At 40.5% G+C, this 19,291-nt stretch overlaps 1 protein-coding gene and 1 long non-coding RNA gene across 2 annotated transcripts; both read right to left on the bottom strand.

Moving 5' to 3' along the window:
• Window positions 1-601: 601 nt before the first annotated feature.
• Window positions 602-2,464, bottom strand: LOC4325061 (bZIP transcription factor ABI5 homolog). Its single transcript, XM_015773198.3, has 4 exons — window positions 1,445-2,464; window positions 1,285-1,356; window positions 1,132-1,161; window positions 602-989 (listed from the first exon to the last, which is right to left on the bottom strand). Exons 1-4 carry the CDS (start codon window positions 2,414-2,416, stop codon window positions 897-899), a joined length of 1,167 nt encoding a protein of 388 aa, XP_015628684.1. The 5' UTR covers window positions 2,417-2,464; the 3' UTR covers window positions 602-896.
• A 1,555-nt stretch (window positions 2,465-4,019) lies between these two features.
• On the bottom strand, window positions 4,020-13,716 carry LOC136354497 (uncharacterized). The gene is made up of 2 exons (XR_010738136.1): window positions 13,517-13,716; window positions 4,020-4,579 (listed from the first exon to the last, which is right to left on the bottom strand). It is a non-coding gene; the product is annotated as an uncharacterized lncRNA (long non-coding RNA).
• Between the last annotated feature and the right edge of the window lie 5,575 nt (window positions 13,717-19,291).

The following is a 19,291-nucleotide window of genomic DNA, read 5'->3' as shown; positions in this document are numbered from 1 at the left end:
CGCTTCGTCTTTGCATGTCCAGCCACACCCTCTAGTTATCAATATATTTTTTTATTCTCCCGTCGTCATGCACGCTATTGTTATGGTGGTCATTGAGATTGAGAGTATTAGACTTGTAGAGACTTGGAGAGGTAGGAACCAACACGAACACGAGTGGAGACGCTAAGCCCGATGCTGGCAACCTCGTGCTTAGGGATGTAAGTAGGTAATCCCGCTACCTGCATAAAAACCTGCTTGCTAGTTTATTTTTTTTATAGTAGTACAAAATTTAAAAAAAAGATAGACTAGAAGTGGGATAAGCGGGAAAAAAACCCGCTTGCCTGTCCCGCTTGCATCCCTGCTCCTGCTCAAGCGACGGCAACACGGCGAGATTAACCGAGGATCGGGGAATTCCCACAAACTAGCAAACCGTGTAACCTCGCGTCAACTTTTCCATCGGATCATAGAAGCCGAACTTTTCGCCATCGCAAAGCCCAAATCATCATCAGCTTGTTTCGGTTTCCAGTTTATTCGGCCAGAAATTTGGGCCGTAATCGATACTACCAAGGTTTGCCTATACTGTAGCTTTTCTTTTTCCAGCGCATATGACATGAGAACAAACTTACAGATACAAACTAGTATACTATTGTATAATTTTATTCATCGTTGTTTTGTACAAACAGCGACATGTAACCATATAAGCAGCAAGGACCGGTGAACACGATGGCAAGACATGTGGGTCCAGGCAGGTTTACAAGCATCACAGCATATATGTATATCAACTACTACCATAATACCTTCACATCACTTAGTCTGAAAGAAGACTTAATGTGCAAATCCTCTTCAGAGCCTCAGAGGCTAGTGCCACACCAGAAGCAGGATGAGTGTGCCACTCGCCGGTCACCGCTATGCCCGTTTCACCACATGCAGCTGCCGCTGCGGCGCAGCTGGCTGCCACCCCTATTTGCATTCATCTTCTCCTTGGACTGCTCCATCATTTTCTCAACCAGCTGAAAAATCACAGGAACACGACATATTTCCATGAGCATATATACACACACAAATAAATGAATAACAAATATGTATTTAATAATTTCACAAAACGATGAGCACTATGCGGAATGGGGATTGCCACATGGGAGAGGACAATACCATTTGCTTCTTTGTCAGTAGAACCGTCTTCTGTAAAAGGAAGATAATATAGACATTGTATATTTATCAGTTCAATGTTACAGAAAAGGAAGGAACGAGACTGTTTAGGAATGACAATGAAAGCTGAGTGGATAATGTTTCTTGCTTTAATACCTCTGCCTCTTTGAGACGAGCGTTCTCCTGCTTGAGATAGTTCAGTTCAGCTTCGAGCTCCACCGTATAAGCCTGTAGCATTATTCATAAAAATTTCAATCTCCATGCAAAATGTCTTAACGATACATAGAAACTAAAAGGTTCGGAGCAACATGTGTACCTGCTTTCTAGCACGGGACCGTGCAGCTGACTCACGGTTCTTGATCATGCGCCGTTGGCGGCGCTCCACCGTCTTCTCGGCGCAGCCATCCTCTCTGTGGGGACGCTTTCTTGTTCCATTCTCAATCATCATCCCATTCCCAATACAATTCATCATATCAGCATGTGTCATGGCACTCATCCCATCTGATGATCCAGGACTCACGACAACCATGGCACCTTGGGCGGGAGGTGGCGGTGGCACAATCGCCATCCCGTTGTACCCACCGGGGTACCCCATGCCATCACCCATCACCGGATACATGGCGTTTACCGGTCCTACTGGGAACATCATAGGACCGCCTTGGCCCTGCTGCATGGGGTTCACCGGCCCGTTGACCATGCCAGATCCCATGGCCGCTTGCCCGGTAAAGGACCCTCGGACCACCCCGGCCTTTACCAAGAAATCCTCAAGTGTCATCTCACCTAGTGTTACCTGTCGGTCGTTAGCTGCAACACCACCGCTCCCGGCATGTGGCTGGAGCGCGGAGGCCGGAGCGGAGGTGTGTGCAGGGGCTTGGTTGATCTCAGTCCACACCTCCTCCACCGTCTTCTGGCACAGCGGTAGCGGCAAGGAAAATGATCCCTGCCGACATAAACCGCTTCCTCCTGCATCACCGCTTCCGCTTCCACTGTCTACCACCTTGGCTTCCTCCATGGCACCCTTGCAACCTCCGGTGGTAGCCTGGAATTCTTCAGCATTCCATATGTTAGCCACAAACTCGTCCATGTTCATGGAACCAAAGTTGCGTCCTGGCTCACACAAGGAGTTTTGTAGCTCTTCCAAGGTGAGGGAGAGGATTGACGACTGCCGCGCCAGTGGAGCAATTTCCTCCTCCCCACCTACTTTTGTACCACCACTTTGGTCACGCTCCTGTGATGTAACCTCTTGATCATCGGTGACCTTCACGTTCTTGCTCATCTCCGATGCCATCTCACTATAACACTCAATTTGTAAAGTTCTATTAAATTTTCTAGGTGTGTCCCTTCAGCTATGGATGCCACCCCTTTTTATAGCCTGTGATGCAAAAACGAAGTTGGCTGTTAGAACATAGAAGAGGGTTGAAAGGTGTAACATGACTGCATCCAAAAAACTTAAGGTAGGTGTGTTGTTTGTCATATGTACTTTATTAAAAGAGTGTGCAACTGATGATGTGCTTGGCTTGAAGTTCTAGGCGATTACGTATGGATGGTAGATAACCAGATAAGCACTCCCAAGTTTGGAAGTTGGCTTATGCCTTATTTTCTTGATGAATCTTTCATACTGCTTTATTTTAACATAGATGATATGGAAAAAATGTGTTGCTCACATGAATGCTACATATATGGATGCCTTGAATGCATAGAGAACGTTACTGGCATAATTTGCGTAGGGCGAAATTACTCTCACCATAATTCACACGGTGTTGAAGGTTTTCAGGCATAGCATCATTCGGATGGAGGTATACCTTGGACTCACCCTCTTTTTTTCTGGACTTCAAGACACTGATGAGGTACTAATATAAATATAATTACACTATCATTTAACGTTTGCTGGCCATTTGACTAGACATCTGAAATAGCTGAAGTGGGTATTAGTTTAAAGTGCTTGCTTCATACAAAGTGTATTGGGTTCAAATACTTGGTCAAGTGCATTGAATTGTTGGTCTTGTTTGGTATTGCTAAACTGTCGCAAGTATACTCCCTCCAGTCATGAAAATGTATCATTTTTTAAAATTGGCACAATTTACAAAAATCAACTTTGACTACTTATTTTCTTTGTATAATTGAAAAATCTAGTACATATAATAATATGATTTTCTTGTGACCAACCGAAATAGTACTGAGATGTCGCATTATATTTTTCTAAAGATTAACGATGTACATCCAAAAGTCACACTATGGGACTATAGGTATATGACACAACTAGAGATAGGTTTGCCAGGTAATTCATAAAAAAATATATGCATACATTTTGCTAGCTTGAAAGTTGGATATTGACAATATTGCTGGTCTTTCAAACAATATTTATAACAGAAGTAATTAACAATCATCATTGTAGAAAAAAAATGATATTTTTATATTTTGTTGTACGGAGTGGCATAACACCAGAGCACTACTTTTAAAGATGAAGATAGAGATTTCGTCATCTTTGGCTGCAAGGACGAAGTTTTGGTTGAACCAAGCCATAGGAGATGACGGGCGGCACCAGCACATGCGTGACTAGAGCAGTCTCATGGAGGGTGGATGCTGCTACACCAGAAGCGTCACCATGTTCGCAGATTGTGGTCAGTGGCGAAGCTAGAGCAAAACAGAGGGTGGTGCACCACTATAGTAGCAATATACTACCATGTTCGAAAATGATATACGTACGACCTATCATGTTTTATCAAAGAACATTATGGTAAACAATAGTAAAACCATTGATTTCAGTATCTACATTAACATGAACGAGTGATATAAGAACGAAAACTTAGCGGTAAATTATAAAACTACTTGCCAAAATGGGAATTCCCAATGACGATACTTATCAGCGCAGTGTCCTGAAGAAGTTAAGATTAAAATCACAACCAATAGGTGGCCAAAATTGGAGAACTACTCGTCCAACATCAGCATCTCAAGGAAAAAAAAAGACAAAACAACTTAATTTTTCGTTTGAAATTATCGAAAAAATGGAATGAAACTATGAAAGCAAATTGCAAAACTTTCTTTTGACGTCACCCCTTGCCTGCTACGATTAATAGGTGATAAGACCATAGGCTGTGGCTGGCCACCGAGTGCATTCTGTTTCACCTTGAAGTAGTTAACAACGCTGTTATGCAGGGCAAATTTGTCAACTAAACATGCTGCACCACAAGAAAATCCTCATGGCTGTGCGCTTCTCTGTTGGCCTTGTTACCTTTGCTCGGCCTGATGGTCTGCTTGGGGGTACACATTGTTGGGATGAGGGGGGTGCATATATGGTGGAGATGGGGTAACCATAGCTAAAACTTTTCTCTTACCCAGGTGCCTAGGAACCCTCATAGCTGCATGTAGCTTCGCCCCTGATTGTGGTGGTTTCCGTAGGCGACTTGGCATGCACATGTGATCGGCGAGGGGCTTCACTACCGTCACCCACCTTGCAAACGACAATAAGCACTAGTTTGTCATTCTGGCATGGTAGTACCTAAGGCATGGTAAAAGCACTAGTTTGGTTGTGTTTAGTTCACGCCAAAATTAGAAGTTTGGTTGAAATTGGAATGATGTGATGGAAAAGTTGGAAGTTTGTGTGTGTAGGAAAGTTTTGATGTGATGGAAAAGTTGAAAATTTGAAGAAAAAGTTTGGAACTAAACTCGGCCAAAGCTTTATATCTCGATTGAACATATCTTCGTTTCTGTGAGTCTTTCTTTCTTAAGAAAAATATTGGACATAAGCTTTGGCTGAACCATGACGGGTAGGAGAGGTTAAATGGCATCTTAATCACTCCCAATCAGATAATAGGTGATGTGCCAGCTAACTTTAGAACATTGTTATTTCAAGCCGATATTAGTAATTGCCAATTTTTTCTATAGAGTTTCATGAGAACATGAATGCACCCTCTAGTGTGTCAGTGTCCAAAGGAAAGTCATAATTTTAAAAAAGAAGAAAAATCAAGTGATATCCACTATAGCTCAGTTTTCAAAAGGACCGGTCACTATGGATAGACAGGATGCGAGGAGGCGTGTCCATTTCGGAGTATTTGCTTGCAGCTTAGCTTGTGTGGGATATATCGCCAATACATCCATGAGATAAGGGCCTTGTGAAAGGACAAACTCGTGCTGACTTAATTGGCGTGCGGTTTGTTCCTTTCAATAGCCGACGGTGGCCGCCACGAAAGATACCTCATTCTGCCGACTTAGCTTGAGTGCGTTAACAAACCCTACGAATCTGGACTATGGCATTTTAATAGAGGCATTTTTTTTTTGTTTATAAGAGGGTAGAGGTATTTTTTAGAGATATCAAAATTGTACCACAACCATATCAAACCAATGTGAAAGAGACACTTTTTTATGTCAAACCACATTTTATAAAATGTATCTATGTCTTGTGGCATTTTAATAGAGGCACTTTTTTTATGTCTTTAAGAGAGTAGAGGCATTTTTTTAAGATATTAAACTGCACACCAATGTGAAAGAGACACTTTTTTATGTCTATAAGAACCAATGTGAAAGACACTTTTTTTATGTCTATAAGAACCAATGCGAAAGAGGCACTTTTTTATGGCTATAAGAACAAATGTGAAAAAGGCACTTTTTATGCATGTAAGAGGGTGGAGACATTTTCCAGAGTTATTAAATTGTACCATAACCATATCGAACCAATGCAAAAAAATAGAGTATTTTTCCCCTTGCTATAGCCAATCATTGAACTCAAGATCTCTTAGGTATACTAATGTTATCTTCAATGCACTAACCAACTCAACCTCCTATCATTGTTGTTGTGTTTGTGCCTTATGTACTTATATTTATTCCATTAGTATATATTTGTATTCTAAGAAGTGTCTCTACAGAGTTTAAAATGTCTCAAGAAAATATCTTTACATATCAGGCACACACATTTTAAAGTGACAAAAATAATGCATCTACGAGATAAAATTTAACAAAATGTGTTGAAAATGTTTCTAAAGTGTCTTTAGAGTAAAAGTTTTTAGACAATTTTTAAAGTGCCTCTAAAAATTTCTCTACACTATAAAACTCATGATTTTAGAGGCAAATTACAAAACGTCTATACATAAGGGGTTTTTTTTTGTGCTAACACAAGTTTCTCTTGGCTTCATTGAGTTGCATGCACAACCAACCAATTTACCTAGAAGATTAAACTACTATCAAAAGGTAAGCAGAAATTATACGTGTGTTATTAGGGATGCAAATATTGGATATGTATCCATGACGTCATGGGTACCCGACCTGTTCATATTGGATGCGAAACTGCAAGCCAAATTATCTAGCGTAGGCCAATATGAGTGTCCATGGACCAACCCACTTGCATCGATATTACTATAGGTTGTGCAACACACCATAATTTTCCTTCGACTGCAATTGTAATTTACCAACAACAGAACCTCGTACTGTTGTTAGTTCTTGCATTTTTCTTTGGTTGAACAAGAAGTCACGATGTGATCATGTGAAATTCAGGCGGGCCAAGGCTGATTTTTTTTCCTTTTAAAAGCTTTTGGTGTTGGAATTTAATCCAACTAATTAATTGAGTCTTAGCCTAAACATGATCACCTTCTGCTTATACGGAAATTAATTTATCACTGACCTGAGATGAAGCCATTGCTTCTCTTCTTTCTTCTTCTTTTGTGAGATACCTCACGAACCCCTTCCAGTGTCTAATCGATCGGGCGATTGATTTAGGGTTTAGGGTTGGAGAGAGTTAAGTCGTCACCCAGCCTCCCTCCTTCTCTTTCTTTATATAGCGACACTGGTGGGGCTCGGGGGTTTATCTCAATCTAAAATTTGAATATATTTTGTACCGATCACACAAAACAGATTTATCTTTTAGTTTGTTTCTTGTTAGGATAGGAAAACCGGTGGGATTTTAACCTTATCCTAACTAACCGGCATTAGCCAATAAAATCAACCAACATTCTCCCCTTGATTTTGAGACTAACTGACGAGTTTATCAAATAAAATACCTCCCCAAGGCAATGTGTCTTCAACAACATTATGCGTCACCGAGACAACAAGACCTATAGTGAACTATAGTACCCAAATAAACTCAAGCTTAACTTAGTGGGTGTTGATTGAAAAATTAAGTCCCCCTCATCCAGGATCTTAGTGAGGCTCTTATTTATGCACGTACTGGCCAGAACATATCTTAATTAATCTTAACTTTATGAGCCTTTAGAGTATGGATCCATGAGCAAAAGCTTAGCTTAATAATAATTCGATCCTGGGACATATCTTTCACAACTATGTCAATGTGTTAGGCAGAAAACACATAACATGTTGCTACTAGAATAGAAACCTGTGTTGCACACAGTATAATTGAGTGGTTTACACCTTTTGAGTGGTTTATGAGCGCTATTTACCACTCTTAGTTCTGGGAAATATGATTAATCATAACATGCTTTAAAATCTAACTGCATCGTCGACTATGCAGTAAGAGATTATTTTGGAGCTTTTCCATGGTTATTACTCCCCTATGTGTGGATATAGCTTAATCTGAATAATCTTTATAAATATCCAAACATCTCACAAAATAAGTGTCCAAATGTCTCTAAACTTCTGAGATCATTGGACTTTAGAAATATGAGCATGTTACTTCAGATTGTCTTGCAATAATGCAAAACATTCTTAATACCAGTGGTCTAGTCTGGATTTAATTAAATACTGCCAAGATTCCCAGTAAAAATATATGCCAAATCTATATGCATCCAGATTTGAGCCAATCTCAAGCTTCTGTCAGCTGAATCATAAATGATTATCTTTATAACTTAATTTCAGCTTGATTAACTTTAATTGAATTCTCTCAAATTATTTCTTCTTGTCAATGTATGACTAACTGATATAAGCCCAGTACTCCTTCAGACCAAAATAATTCATGGAAAAATTTTCTCAGTTTCTAACAGCAATATGCATTGCTTGACAATAAAATTTCATTAGTATAGAGTACCAGTGAATGAAATTCCCACCTTTAATTTTCATGCAGCTGTCCACCTCACTTGGATTGTTCGAAATTTCCATCAGAGTCAGGCTTAATTTTATTAACCCACTTAAATGGCCCAATATTTTGACTCATTCAGAAACTTCTACTAAATTCTTTATTTTGTTCATCAATCTCAATTATTCTTATATGGTTCGAAAACCATTCTTTATTTTGTTCATCAATCTCAATTATTCTTATATGGTTCGAAAACCATTTAGATGAACACTTTAATGTCTTATTTTGTTCATCCATCTCAATTTACTCTTACATGGTTCGAAAACCATTTGGATGAACGCTTATTTTTAATGTCTTATAAGGTGAACAAGCTTTATTTAGTGTTTACCACCATAATCCGATCTCATAACTTCATTTGATTTTAGCATTAGTGTCTTAAATTTCTTAAAGGAAATCGGAGGTCGCTTATAGGTAAACATAGCCATAAAAATCATTTGTTGGCTAATATCTTAACTTCATAAAATTTTCACTTAAAGCTAAACAACGCCATTAAAATCTAAGAGAAAGAATATCTCTATCTCATGAGACGTTCCAAACTCCCCTAGGTATGTGACATAAGCGACAATGACACAATTTCAATGATGTCTTACTTCCATCATTATAGAATAAATATTCTCCTCATTGTTATTTAAGCTTAGTTCACTAATGACACAGCGGAAATTAAAACATCATCAATGTTTGATTAAGTCCACAAATGGATTTCTTAAGTCTGCACCCTATATGTGACTTGTCTTTCCATAACAAAACCCCCAAGTCATGTTATGTATATTTAATTGTGCAAGTCACAAATTAAGAGATGCAAAATTCTAGCGTCCACATAATGGAGCTATGAGTCATTAATGAGGTAGAATAATCTTCTCTTATTAGAGCTCTTGATGAGCTCCCACTGATTGTATTATTTATTTAATGGAAGCATACTATCTTATTTTTCATAAACTTGAATCACTTAATTTTACTTAGTGAATTAGCATTTAAGTAATAATAGATGTCAGAAATTTCTAAGGGTGAAGTGTCTCGATCTCAATGAGACGTCCATTCTCCCCTAGAAATGTGGCCGAATAATAAGGCCATAATTTCGACAACGTCTCATAATAATTCAACCCAAAATAATGCCATTAAATCAGGACATTAAGCATGTCCCTATTTCTTGCAAAGAGCTTACACAAGAATATTTCAAGAGTAGCATACATAGGACATCGAGGCAATTTGAATTCCCCTTGCGAGGAATATGAGCTTTATTATCATTAAATTTGGAAGTTGCAACACTTCCCCTTAGTGAAGCTCCATCTTTGCCATCAAATGCAAGATTAACAGGATCTTACTTAGTTTGCCTCTTAGTCTTCTATATTTCTTATTGATTTGCAGAATGATGAACCAAGTCAATTATGGTCCACTTTGTCTTAGTATTACAACTCTGAAAATGACCGTAGTCTAATGGGAGAAGAATCATATGAAATGGACAAGTGGCGCATTTGAAATGTGCAATGTCCATCCCACTAAGTTTGCACGCCATGTGATTTATTTCTTGTGCTACCTTTAAATTATGGCGGCAAATGTGCATAGGCACTAAATTTGTACTAAGCATTAGTCTTGACAAACTTCTAAATTTCATCTCAACATTTGCTAGACGCAATGTCATGCTCAAAATTCTCCCCTTAACACTAACAGGGATGATAATCTCAATATTTATGAGTGACATGCGAAACATAGCATTATATTGGCCTTCTCCCAGGCTAAAGATGCCTCTTGAGTTTAGGAAAAATTAGTGACATTAGCTGCGGGAGTCACAAGGAATCCTTTGTTAATGCTAAGTCATACTCAAATAGGCCTTAGGCTCAGTTAAGTCAATGAGGAATAATAATAATAATTCCATAGACTTTAACTGATAAATAAAATTAAGTGGCACTATTATTTGTGGTTGCTTGTGCAAATTACGTACAATAGTACACTAACTTACACAACAATAACTTAATCTTTATTTCGCTTTGTATCACCATTGGGCAGAGACAAAACGAAGGAATCAATAAATGAAATTACTTATAATCCAAAATCAAGTCACCGTTGGGCAGAAATGATTAGGGAATAAACATTAATGTCTTAAGTCACATCACCAAAAGGTAGAAGTGATAAAGTAAATAATTTAAAATCCCAAATCAAATCACCATACGGTAGAAATGATTAGGAAATGACGCCATTAGTGATGCCATAGAATTAAAATTAAAATCCTTAGCCATATAACCGTTGGGCAGAAATGGTAAAGGAATTAAGCTTACTAATAGATTAGATCCTCGATCACATCACCGCAAGGTAGAAGTGATAAAAGGAATTAATGCACTAATGGCATAAATAAAATTCTAAGTCATATCACCATTAAGGCTAAAATGACAGAGAAAATTAAAATAATGATTGACAATACTTAGATTTCTTCCCTTAATTACATCACCGTTGGGCAGAAATAATTAAGGAAATAACAATCTTAATGAAATCATCTTTCTTTCTAGATAAACTTCCCGTTGGTTCCATTTATCTAGAAATAATTTACTCGGTATTCCAACTAATCTTAAATAATAAGCATTGATAATTGCATATAATTAGTTTACTATGGCTTAATCAATCATATGCAAAATAAACTTAGAATTTCATAGTCAAAACACCATTGGTCATAAATAATTATGAGTAATCTTAAAATTAATTCCTTAATTATATCACCATTTGGTAGAAAATAACTAAGGAAAAAAATTATAATTGACATGCAATTATAATAACGTGGGTTAAATATATCTTCAGATCTTAATGCTTTCTAGTCGAATTTCTCGTTGGTTCCATTCGACTATAAATAATTAAGTTATTAAGGAAATGACTATCATAATGATGTTGACATGAAATCATAAATACTTTCTAGTTAAATTTCCATTCAACTAGAAATAAATTAATTGGCTTAAGGAAATAATAATCTTAATAAATATTGACATGAAATCATATTAATGTTGGTCAAATATAATATCATATCATTAATTTCTTTCTGAGTGACCAAATAATTGATCATAATTTTCTAGCAATTTTAAATGGCTAAGAAAGCTCATAAATGAATTTATGGAAATAAATAAAACATTAAATTCACGGGCTTAAGATTAAAATTAATAAGAGCCCACTCTTATTGGTGAGGCCGTCCCAAAACGGACCGGTCCACTTATTGTTGCGCGGCGCTGAGGTGGCCGCAGCCCAGATCGGCTCGGCCCATTAACGGCGACGGCCCGACGCGGGAGCGAGGACGGCCGTCGGATCAAACGGACGGCCAAGATTTCGCCCGCGCCGAAGAAATCGCGTGCCAGGGGGGAATGGGTGTAACCCTAACCCTAGCTCATTCTTGTCCCCTTCTCTTCCCGATTCGGCGTCCGGCGAGCGAGTGAGCGAATCGGCGGCGATGTTGCGACTGCGGTCCGGCGAGACGGCACGCGCGTGCGGCGGCGAGCGCCGCAGCGGCTCCACCTCAGCTGGCTGGGGGGCGCGCCCGAGGGCGACGCCAAGCCGCGTGCTACAGCGTCGGCGGTCCGGCGAGGCGGCGCGCTAGCGACGGGAAGCGTCTATGCGGCCGGACCTCGTCGGCGCCGGGGGGGGGGGGGCGGAGCACGAAGGCAGCCGCCAAGCCGACGCTTCCCATCCCCGGTGAGGGACGGTGGAGAGACGAGCTCCAAGGCGGCGCGCGCACGGCGGTCAACCGGCGCGGCCCTGAGGAGGCCGGAGAGCTCCGGCAAGCTTAGGGGGTCTAAATCCGGTAATTAACCCGAACTCAAAACCTAATTTTGACTTGAATTTGGATTTAATTCGGGTATTTGTGACTTAGGGTTCTTCCCCCAAAAATTAGGGTTCCTCATTTGGGGATTTTAGGCCGATTGGATCCGGCTTATTGGGGATTCTGGGAAATTTCAATCTTGTTTATTCCCTTTTGCTTAACAGTGGGGAATTTCAATCTAGTTTATACCCTGTTTTCCCCAATTTACTTCTTAATCCACTGTTCTTATATGATAAGAACCTAGGGTTTATGAGTTGGGAACAATGAGAGTTTCAATCTGGTTTATCTCACTCGTTCTCCGCTTAGTAAAATTTGAGAGAAAAAAAAACTCTCTCTGATTGAATTTCTCCTTCCCTTACTGATTTCTAGCCGAAGCTATGATTTACTTAAGCATGAACCCTAATTCGATCTAATTAACTTAAATATGACATAATGCTCAACACAAAGCAACTTTAAGAACTAATAAACAGAATAAGGGGCTTAACAGATTAATCATGGCATCATGCCGGGCTTAACAGATTAGGGTTCATCACTTCATTGGCACAGTGGCTTCAATCAGGGATGATGGGATCAAGTGGATCAAGTAGCTAAGATTAGGCTCTGATACCACAATGTTGGAATTTAATCCAACTAATTAATTGAGTCTTAGCCTAAACATGATCACCTTCTGCTTATGCGGAAATTAATTTATCACTGACCTGAGATGAAGCCATTGCTTCTCTTCTTTCTTCTTCTTTTGTGAGATACCTCACGAACCCCTTCCAGTGTCTAATCGATCGGGCGATTGATTTAGGGTTTAGGGTTGGAGAGAGTTAAGTCGTCACCCAGCCTCCCTCCTCTTTCTTTATATAGCGACACTGGTGGGGCTCGGGGGTTTATCTCAATCTAAAATTCGAATCTATTTTGTACCGATCACACAAAACAGATTTATCTCTTAGTTTGTTTCTTGTTTCTTGTTAGGATAGGAAAACCGGTGGGATTTTAACCTTATCCTAACTAACCGGCATTAGCCGATAAAATCAACCAACATTTGGAACCTGTGTTATAGGCCCATAACAATGTGCTTTGTCCCATACATCTCATGTAGTCCCACTTCAAACCCATGTACGGCCAGCCTATCTAAGGGCCAAATGCAGATTATAAACAACCGGACCTCTTTTTTTCAGCAAAAATAAAAGAATTTGACGACTCAATGCCAGACGGATTTTTTTTTTTTTGAAGTTAAAAGAGAGAGCTACAGCACTGATCACACCTTTAGAAGCAAAAGCTAGGATAGATTTACGCCCTGCTAGCTCAGCTAAACCAAAACGAGGAAAAAGGATAATGACCGCAACTAAACAACTTACATGGAACATTCAACCATTCAAGCACATATATTTCTCATCATCTAAAAAAACACATAAATTGCATTATATAAATTTCATCAACTCCACTACGATTTGCTCCCATTTAATTGTAACCGGCGTTGAATACTTTCTGAATGACTACAAGTATAACTGGTAGCTATACGCGAGATGACAAGAAAAACGAGAGCAAAGAGTGCACTGCATTCGCGGCGGGCCGCGGGGCGGGCGTACCTTAAATTCTCCAGCCGTTTCCGGCAGCGACGGGGCCAGCCACCGTCTCACCGAGACACGGCGGCGCGCGGGCACCGGGGTCGATCTCCGCCAACTAGCTCGCGCGCGCTCTCTGTCTCAGGGTAGCTGAGCCGAGGCAACGGAGCAAACCAAACAGTCGCCAGGCGCCAGCAAGCGGGGCAACACGCGCGCGCGGGGGTGGGGGGGGGGGGGGTGGCGCGCCGTTTGCGGCCTTGCGGGAAGCTGGGGAACGGGGAGGCAGTAACAGTTGGGCATGTGCGCCGCTGCCCGCAGTTGGTTAAGTAGGCGGGGCGCGGTGGTGGCATTGTGTTGCGGCACGCCGCCTCCTGTCGTTTGGACGTGTCGGGCTCGTCGGCACTCGGCACGTTGGCTTTTGCAGAGGCCTCGGTGTCCTGCCTTCCTTCCGAGGGAGGGGGCCGAGGAAGCAATGGGCTCCGAGTTCCGAGGGGTGGTGGCGTAGGCGTGTAGCCAAGCTAACCCGAGGCTGAGCCCCCCACCCGCTCTCTGCACTGCACTTTCGGAAGAAATATACAGTAAAAACCATATAGGGCCATGTTTAGATCCCTCATAAAATTTTACACCCTATCACATTAAATATTTGATACATATATAGAGTATTAAATAAATAACTAATTACATAGATTGCGTGTAAATTATGAGACGAATCTTTTAATCCTAATTACGCCATGATTTGATAATGTGGTGCTACAATAAACATTTGCTAATGACGGATTAATTAGGCTTAATAAATTCGTCTCACGGTTTACAGGCGGATTCTGTAATTTATTTTGTTATTAGACTACGTTTAATACTATAAATGTGTGTCCGTATACCTGATGTGACACGCCAAAACTTTACACCCTGGATCTAAACACACCCTTTGTTCCATGGGTGAAAAGTTTTGGTGTGTCACATCAGATATACAAACACATATTTAAAGTATTAAATGCAGTCTAATAATAAAACAAATTATAGATTCCGCCGGTAAACCGCAAAATGAATTTATTAAGCCTAATTAATCCGCTATTAGCAAATGTTTAATATAGCACCACATTATCAAATCATGGCGCAATTAGGTTTAAAAGATTCGTCTCGCAATTTATACGTAATCTGTGTAATTAGTTTTTTTTTCTATATTTAATACTCCATACATGTATCCAAAAATTCGATATGATAGGGTGAAAAGTTTTTACGTGAAAACTAAACAGAGTCTACGTAATGAAAACCTGAAAACTATCGTTGAATCGAAAAAATAGATGTATGAGATTCATCAAACATCATTATAAGTAAAAAAAAAATATTCTCCGTAAAACTTTTACTTATGAATAAACTTATGAGTAAGATTTTTACTCGTGAGGATATAAACGAATCTCAGATTTATTTTTCAATCCACTTATAGTTCCAGATTTATATTACACCATATATTTTCCTGCGCTTTCACCATATATTACCATATATTTTCCTGCGCTTCTACTGTTCTATATGCTGCTTCTGCTTCCTTCCGCCCGGGCTTTTGTCATCTCTGCGGCCCATGCAGTTGCAGACTGCCACCCGCGTTATGCCATTGCCTTTTGGTTTCACACTACGCGAGCGCCGCGCACTAGCTGCGTACACCGAAAAGGCAGCTGCGTACACCAAATGGCTGCCGAGTTTGTCGATCAATCTAGCCCGTACAACTTCCAACGAACGGCCGCGGGTCGATTGTTTTACTCCATCACCATGCATGATGTTTGCAACCATGACAACACAGAGATGGCTGATGGCACGCATCGGCGTACGAAGATGGTGTCACCGTAGAAGAAAAGAGATTAGTCTGAGGGCGGAGACGACGAGGCTCTGACACGTGTAGGCTACGTGCCATGCTCGCAGTTTACCGGTCCAACTCAAGCTGAACAGTACGATTAATATGCTAGCCGTGTGCCTGTGTGAATCCGATCCGATATCCTCATTGCAAGGGAGTCTACTGCTTTATCTAGACCTGTTGCCTATTGGGTCACAATGTCACATGAAGCAATCACGTTCGGCACGAGCTGCCCACTGGCGCGCCTCATTGTCACTTCGACGATTTTTAGTTCTTTCTTTATCGCAGTTTAACCCAGATCGATTGGACGACAAACTGCGTACCGTCAAATACTACTGCCTCCAGCTTACTGTATGAATCACTCGACTAATAGAAAATACATACGTACGGATAAACAATAGGAAACACATGCATAGATGATGTATAAAAAGTAGCATACGGCATTTAAGAAAGCTTCGTGATCAAGCATTCATTTCCCGTTCCGTGATGTTTGACCAGGCATACCACTCCTGACAAATCTTTGGGCATGCAGGTGTGTCTGGATGAGAAGAAATGACAAGACTGATGACTCCCAAACAAAAAAATTTCTCTGTCACATTGAATACCTAGACACATGAAATATTAAATATAGATAAAAAATTAATTACACGGATTATGTATAAATTGCGAGACAAATCTTTTAATCCTAATTGCGCTATGATTTGATAATATGGTGCTACTGTAAACATTTACTAATAATGGATTAATTAGGCTTAATAAATTCGTCTCGCGGTTTCCATGTAGAATCAATTATTTCAAATCTAAAATATATATTTAAAGTGACTTTATTATAGAATTTTTTTAAAACACACACTATACATTTTGTAGTTCGGAAAGCATGCACGTTAAAAAAAAAGGACTCCCTCCCCCCCCCTCCTCCTCCGGCGTTAGGTCTCCTTAGAATTGGATAAAATTTCTAAACTAGAGAATTAATCCTTTCTAAACTAGAGAATTAATCCTAAGGATAAAATAGTATGAACCCTTTGGGATGGTGAAATATTTTAACACGTGGTCTCACCTAATATATATTTAAAAATTCCTTTGAGAAATTTCAATGTTACACCCCCTTCTCTCACCGTTCACTCTTTAATAAATTAATATAAAAATATTATATTTTCCAAACAAGATTCTACGTAATTCCTATGGTTTTAATTGCTGTAGTGCTCAATTAATAATGACATCTCACTTTTACATTTTTCCTATTCCTATATTTCACTGCGTTTGTGTTCTAATAGAGCCCTTAAGTTCTTTTGCTCCTTCCGGTCACAAATATAAATATAAGCATTTCTAAAGAAAATCAAATAAATATATTTTTAAATATATAATAATAAATAATCAATTTATCACACTCTAATAACCCACCTCGTTTCGCGTGCCAGAATAAGCTGACCAATTTCAGCCATCTCGAACATAGACTTCAAATGAGTACCCGACGAGTGAGGTCATCAATTACAGGTGAGTCCATTTTGCCTTCCTCAACTGTAGCTCCGGTCTTAATTTCTTCCCTTAACTACAAAACCATATATGAGGTTCACTTAACTGACAAATTGGTTTGTTTTTCCTCGCTAAGTGATTTTATCCTACGTGGTGTCTACTGCCTAGGTGGCACATTAACATGTTCTCCATCTTTCCCCGCAAAAAAAAAAACTTGTTCTAAATATTACGTGGCGTCAATGTGTTACGTGGCATTAAAAACAATGAACTAAAATATAAATATTGCGGCCATATGTCATGATCTCAGCACTCTTCCTCCCCTCTTACTATTCTTTTCTCTACCCTTTCTCTATCTATGCTCATACAGGCCCCGCATTGTTCCCTCTCCAACGTCGTTAGGTGACTAGGGGGCAAGCCACGCCGCCTTTGATGCGCTTGCCATCCCACCACCGAACCCCTGAGCCACTTGCTGTCAGGTCCTTCCCGGCCCCCGAGCCACCAACCGAAGAGGAGAAGGAGCTCCAGAACGACATCGCAAGATAGACGTTGGCCCTGATATGCTGTACCGCAACGACGAAGATAGAGCGGGTCGATCAAATCAACGCCAAGGAGGCGGCTACGCACGTGTGTCGATGCAACTCGAGCAGAGATTGTGTTGGGCCCGAACCCATCTTGGTCACACACGGGTGGAATTGAGGGCGAGCTCCATCTTGAGCTTATCCCAGACGAGAGGCAACTTTAGCGGCGACATTAGGGGCTTTGTATGGCCTAAGAGAGCCGTGTGCGCATGTTTAGTACCATCTTGCTAGTTTAGCACTGGTGGTGTGTGTATGTGGGCCCGCCCGTCGGTTGGGCTGGGCTGCGCGGTTCTGGAGGGAGGGCTATAACACTTTGTCTACAGATGACGGTGGAGCCTAGGAGGCGTGTCCTTGTCCCACCATCACGTGCGCCATCGCCTCCCTTACCGCCCATTGCCACATCAATTTTGATAATTTGGCCCTTTTACTAAACTAGACCTTGACAAATACTATAACTAGAAATAGACTTTTACCTCTGTGTCATAGGCCTTGGTGATGAGGCCCAACATCTTAGCGCCAAGCCCATTAGCGCTGGCACCTCTGACATTTTAAAATGATGCTAGACCCACCTAGAAAAGCAAGTGAGTGTGATGCAGTGGTAAGTGGTATTTGTTTTGCCTTGAAGATCATAATTCGAATCCCCACTGCAGCATGATATTTTTTATGGGAGGCTGGGAATTCCCTAATGGTGAAAAACACACACACACATACAGAGAGAGAGAGAGAGAGAGAGTCACAACGGTGAAACTGAAGACCTGGTGAGGAAAAAAGAAGAATAAACAAGAAATGGCGAGTAAAAAAAAAGAAAACCAAAGAGGTCACGAGAGTATGGGTTTCAAACCCAAAACCTTCCGGTTTACAAGGGAGAAATTTACCACTAGGCCAATTAATAAAATTTGTTAAGGGACAACCTAACATCTTTTTAATATACAGTGCTCAACGCCAAGACCCATGGTGCTAAGGTAGATATTCAATTTTGGTTATAGTTTTTTTTCAAGATCTATTATAAAATAAGTATTATGAAAGGGTCAAAGTGTGAAGTTCTCGGCCATTGCTGTCTAGGGAGCACTGTCATCCACCTAGTCAAGCGCGTAATTCACCCAAGGTCATCGATGCCTTGGTAGTTGGCAGAGGAGAGCTTACGGCAACATGTTGGTCACTATAAACCTCTCAAGACTAGGATCGTGACCTGAGCGGGTTGGTCGACCGCCTCCCCCGCCCTCACAAGGATGGGCAGATGAGCTCGAGCTCGAAGAGGCTAGCCAGTCACCATTGTTGGGCAAGCTTTAGCTTGAGCTCGTTGATGTGTGTGGAAAGGGAATGGGGGAGAAAAAGAGAGGGGCACGGACCTATAAGGTCCATATATTGACTTAGCCATTTGGACTAGGATGAACTAGCCATGTCAGCTGAAACCACTCGAGAGAGAGTCGATGTGCACTCATTTTATAATTTGGAGGAGCCTCTATGCACTAGTCTCATAGTTGAATTGGACCTTTCCCATTGTTGATGCAGCTCAACTTTTTCGTGCCTATATGTGGGCTGAGTGGCACCAAGCTTTTAACCCGAGTAGGATTTTGCGATGGACACGATACGAAAGAGGCCTAGCAGCGATCCAATTACACTCTCACCGTCTCACGGCCCAATATCAGAAAATAAAATACCGTGCCGATTTATAATTAAAATTAAAAATATACTGTTCATTTAATTTTTTTCTCATGAATATTCAGGATGCAAAAATTTTTACGTAAATGTACCATTGATCTCGTACAAACATTGCGCAAGAATAATGTCGTGGACGGTATTGCGCGGCGAAAATGTGAGACCGCGCGGTCTCGCATTATGGGAGAGCGAGACTAATCATTATTAGTTAATTAGGATAATTAGTCTCTAATTACTATTAGT

This window comes from Oryza sativa, chromosome 1, assembly GCF_034140825.1.
Source record: "Oryza sativa Japonica Group chromosome 1, ASM3414082v1".
Taxonomy (NCBI): domain Eukaryota; kingdom Viridiplantae; phylum Streptophyta; class Magnoliopsida; order Poales; family Poaceae; genus Oryza; species Oryza sativa.
This window is presented reverse-complemented; position numbering and strand designations above follow the sequence as displayed.